At 38.7% G+C, this 5363-nt stretch overlaps 1 protein-coding gene across 1 annotated transcript in view; it reads right to left on the bottom strand.

Moving 5' to 3' along the window:
• HAPLN1 (hyaluronan and proteoglycan link protein 1) overlaps positions 1-5363 on the bottom strand; it is a 63971-nt gene that overhangs the window by 7181 nt on the left and 51427 nt on the right. The window contains exon 3 of the mRNA XM_007950543.2: positions 770-1072. Coding sequence (XP_007948734.1) covers positions 770-1072 — 303 coding nt within the window. The remainder of the gene's footprint in view (positions 1-769; positions 1073-5363) is intronic.

Raw genomic sequence — 5363 nt, 5'->3', positions numbered from 1 at the left:
TTGTACTTCAGGACAGATCTTGAAACACCTTTTGTGATGATGAATGCCATGCCATTCCTCTTCAATTTGTCATTCCCAGGATAGTAGATCATATGGTTGTCTGATGCAAAATGGCCAAAACTAGTCCATTTCAGCTTACTAATGCCTAGGATATCAGTCTTTATGGACTTCATTTCATTTTTGACAACTTCCAATTTTCCTAGATTCATACTTCATATATTCCATGTTCCAATTATTAATGGATGTTTGTAGCTGTTTCTCAATTTGAGTCATGCTATGTCAGCACATGGAGATCCTGAAAGACTTACTTTATCCATATCATTAAAGTTGGTTCTACTCTAATGAGGCATTCCTATTTCTTCCTTACTTAAGTACAATTCCTGAATGTTATTTCTATTTCCCTCTTTATCCTGAGCTTTGCCAAATAAGAAATCCATATTTCCATGGAGGGCCCATCGTGGCAGCATCTAATTTGGCCAATAAATAAATAAATAAATAAAAATAAAAAAGACCCCATATAAAGTGATGGCTTAAGGTATTTCATGATAAATGGGAAATAGTATAAACTAAGCATAGTAAAATTATGCACTTTTTTGAATTATGTGGATATTTAAAATTTTAATGACATTAGAGAATGTTTTACAGTTTCTTTCAAATTGGAACAATATATCAAAGCTATTATTTTAAGTAAATAAGATTAAAACCCAACTGTAGTGTCCGTACATATTGGTCTCTGAGATAGGAAAGAAGGCAGTGAAGTTAATCTTACCGTAGAAGTTGGATGTGAAACAGAATACATCATATCTGCTTTTATCTTTATCCCAAAACCCGTAGTTCCTAATGCCGGGCACCGTGTTCTGGCCTCCGCATGGTTCTCTGGGCTTTGTGATCGGGTATTGTACAGATCCATCACTGAGCCAGCCAGCATTGCACCAATCCAGCCCGGCCCGCCAGGCATTGTAGAGCTGGTCAAAAGAGGCAATCACAGCATCCTGGTCCAGACAAGCCTGCTGCGCCTCATGAAAATTGAGATGGTAGCGCCCCAGTCGAGGAAAGTAAGGGAACACCACACCTGTTCAAAGGAGAAGGTCTGAGATCATGAGAGGCACAAAAAGTAACAACCACAAGCAAATCTCACTTGGCTAATGAAAAGAAAAAAAATTTAAAAAATATGAAAAATATATGAAAAAAATATGATTATATATACATGTAGGAGCTCTGGTAGTATAGTGCCTAAGGCACTTGACTGCTAACCAGAAGGCTGTCGGTTCAAACCCACCAGCCTCTACTCAGAAGGAAGGTTGGGCAATCTACTTCTGTAGAGATACTGCCTCAAAAACCCATGGAGGGGTTGCTATGAGTTGGGTCTGACTCGATGGCAAATAACAACAACAACAACAACAACATATATACATGTATATAATCCATCGATTGAAGTAGTAGTCGTTCACAGTTAACTTGCAATGGTGATGCCCTTCCCCTTCTAACAGCCTCTAAGCTCAGAGCATCCCACACTTAGTTTTTTGTTTGAAAACTTTTGATTTCCCTCTTTTTTGACTATTCAATGTAAGTTTTAAAATTCTCCTTTCTGATAATAACTATCTGCTTATCATAGTTTCCAAATAGCCTTCCCTGAGGACTAACTTTCTGTTCACTAGTTACTAACCCAGTAACACATTATTCCTGAGTACTTTTCACCTTTGAGGACTATGGTGCGCCTGACCTGGACCAGGGTATTTTCAATCACCTCATATGCATGCAAAAGCTGGATAATGAATAAGGAAGACAAAAGAAGAATTGATGCTTTTGAATTATGGTGCTGGTAAAGAATATCAAATACACCGTGGATTCCAGAAGAACAAACCAATCTGTCTTGGGAGAAGGACAGCTAGAACCCTCCTTAGAAGTGAAGATGGCAAGACTTTGCGTCACATACTTTGGACATGGTATCAGGAGCGATAGGTCTCTGAAGAAGGCCATCAAGCTTGGTAAAGTAGATGGTCATGGAAAAAGTGGAAGACTCTCAATGAGATGGATTGACACAGTGGCTGCAGCAATGGGCTCATGCATATAAACCATTGTGAGGATGGCACAGATCCAAGCAATCTTTCATTCTATTAAAGTTGCTGAGCTAGGTGGCTGGTCGGCACCTAAAAATAACAACACTGTTCACCTGTAAAAAAGTTAGTATTGAATATTAAGAGTGGAGGGGATGTTGAAATAATGCTTGAAGAGAAGGTATTTGTAAAAATTCACAATGTCTTTCTTCATAATTATTCTTACATAATTGGTAATTAGATTTTTTTGAAATATTTTATGTTGCTTTAGGTGAAATTTTATGTAGAAAATTAGTTTTGCAATCAATAATTCATGCACAAATCATTCCCTGACACTGGTTGCAGTTCCCCCAATGTGTCAGCATTCTCCCCTTTTCCTCCCTGGATTTCCCATTTCTGTTCATCTGGTTTCCCTGTCCCTCCTTTCTATATCAGTTTTGTTTTTTGGTAAATGTTGCTCTTCTGGTTTCCTATAATGGAGTGTTCGGAGTGTTCTAAGGTTCACATTCTTTGCAGGTATTATTGTTTATTTGATAGGCCCCTCTTTATTTGACTGAAAGGTGGCCTCTGAGAATGTCTTCAGTTTCAAGTTAGAAAGCTGTCTTAGGACAACAGTCTCAGGGGTTCTTCAGTCTTTTTTAGACCAGTAAGTCTGGTCTTTTTTTTTTTTTTTTTTTTTATGTTTAAGTTTGTTTTACCTTTACTCATTCTAACCAGAACTTTCTATTTTGGTCCTGGTCAGAGTGGTCAGTAGTGGTGGCCAGGCACCATCTAGTTCTTCTGGTCTCTAGCAGGCTGTAGTTCATGTTGGCCATTAGTTTTTTGGACTAATTGCTTCCCTGAGTATCTGGTTTTCTTTATTCTCCTTTGTTCCAGGCAGGAAGAGATCAATAGTTACTTCTTAAATGGCCACTCACAAGCTTTTAAGTCCCCAGATGCTAATTACCAGACTAGGAGGTAGAACATTATCTTTATGAACTGTCTGTTGCCAACTGACCTAGATGTCCCCTGAGACCATGGTCCTATGCCTCCAAGCCCAGTAGTTCAGTCCCAATGTCTAAGTAGTTTCTATAACTGTGCTCTCTATGTACTCTATTATATATGAGTATTCATGTAGCATTTTCAAATATGTATGTAGAAATATCCACAACCATGCCTACATGACCTCCTTTACTTAATTTTTTTACCTATGTTGTTGTTGTTGCTGTTATGTGCTGTTGAATCAGCCCTGACTCATAGCAACCCCACCTTGGGTTTCCAAGGCAGTATCAAAGTGGAAGTAGATTGTGCCATCTTCCTTCCAAGGAGTGGCTGGTGGGTTTGAACCGCCAGCCTTCTGGTTAGCAGTCAAGTGTCTCAGGCACTATGCTACCAGAGCTCCTATTTACCTATGTATCTACCCACAAATTATTGTTTGTTATTACTGTTGTTGCAGGATTGTATACATTATAGCATTTACCATTCTACTCACTGCCGTTGAGTCAGAGCCGATTCATAGCAACCCGTCCTTGGGTTTCTGAGGTGGTATCTCTACGGAAGTAGATTGTCCAAATTTCCTTCCGAGGAGTGGCTGGTGGATTTGAACTGCCAGCCTTCTGGTTAGCAGTCAAATGCATGAGCACTACACTACCAGAGCATTTACTATAGTTGTCCTTTAGTCTCATAATTCTTTGCCTTGGTCACATTGGTCTCACGTCCCTCATATTGTGAATGCCTTTTTCTTCATCAGAATTAACGCTTGTGTACTGTCCAGTTACTATAGTTAGTGATTCTCCCTTCCATCCCTTGTAACCATGAAAGAATGCTTCTTTCAGTGTATAAACCTATTCTTGACTTTTTCTAGTGGTCTCATGTAGTATTGGTCCTTTTATGATAGACTTATTCACTCAGAATATTATCCTCCAGAGGAGCTCTGGTGTCATTGTGCCTAAGTCATTTGACTGCTAACCAGAAGGCTGGTGGTTCAAACCCACCAACCACTCCTCAGAAGGAAAGTTGGGCAATCTACTTCCATAGAGATACTGCCTCGGAAACCCAAGGAGGGGTCCCCCTGAGTTGGAATTGACTTGATGGCAGTGAAGTCGAAGTTATTATCCTCCAGATTCATCTATGTTGTGAGATGCTATGTGGATTCATCATTATTCTTTATGTTGTGTTGTATTCCATTGTATGATGTACTGTAGTTCATTTATCCATTCATGTGTTGATGGGCACTTGGGTTGTTTCCATCATTTTGCTATTGTGAATAATGCTGTGATGAACATGGGTATGCATATGTCTAATTGTGTCATAGCACTTATTTCTTTAGAATATATACCTAGGAGTGGAATTGCTGGATCATATGGTATTTCTATTTCTAGTTTTTTAAGCAAATGGCATACCATTATCCATGGGGTTATAACAGTTTGCAGTTCTAATAACAATATAGAAGAGTTCCAAATCTCCTCATAGCCTCTCCAACATTTGTTGTTCTTTTTTTTTTTTTTTTGTACCATTATTGCTCCGGTGAGATGATATCTCATTGTAGTTTTGATTTGCATCTCTCTAATGGCTAGGGACTATGAGCATTTTTTCATGTATTTGTATCTGTTCATGTCCTTTGCCCATTTTCTAATTGGATTGTTTGTCTTTTTTGTTGTTGAGGAGTTGAAGTTTTTAATAAATTTTAGAGATAAGACTTTTGCCGATACATTTTACTGTTTTGGTGAAGTGTTTTGATGAGAGTAAGTATCTAATTTTTAGGAGTCCCAGTTATCTAGTTTATATTCTGGTGTTTGTACATTTTTAGTTATGTTTGCTAATATATGTATGGCATGAATTAGGACCTCTATGCTTGTCCTTATGAGCTCTGGTGGCATTGTGCCTGAGGCATTTGACTGCTAACCAGATGGCTGGTGGTTCAAACCCACTAGCCACTCCTCGGAAGGAAGACTGGGCAATCTCCTATCCTTATGCTATCTTCTGTGAACTTTATAGTTTTAGATTTTACATTTAGATTTTTGATCTGTTTTCAATTTATTTATGTGTATCATGTGAGGTATGGATCCTATTTTATTTTTCTTCAAATGGATATGCACTTTTGCCAGTACAATGTATTAAAGAGACTATTTGTTCCCTATTTAATGACCTTTGGCACTTTATTAAAAATCACCTGTCTATAGGTGGATAGGAGCTCTGGTAGCATAGTGGCTAAAGCACTTGACTGCTAACCAGAAGGCCGGCAGTTCAAACCCACCAGCCACTCCTCGGAAGGAAGGTTGGGCAATCCTACTTCCATAGTGATACTGCCTCGGAAACCCAAGGAGG

The sequence above is a fragment of the Orycteropus afer genome, unplaced genomic scaffold (assembly GCF_000298275.1).
Source record: "Orycteropus afer afer isolate SDZICR_OR568_19922 unplaced genomic scaffold, OryAfe1.0 scaffold00276, whole genome shotgun sequence".
Lineage (NCBI taxonomy): Eukaryota > Metazoa > Chordata > Mammalia > Tubulidentata > Orycteropodidae > Orycteropus > Orycteropus afer.
Note: the sequence above shows the minus strand (reverse complement) of the source record. Positions and strands in the feature narration are given on the sequence as shown.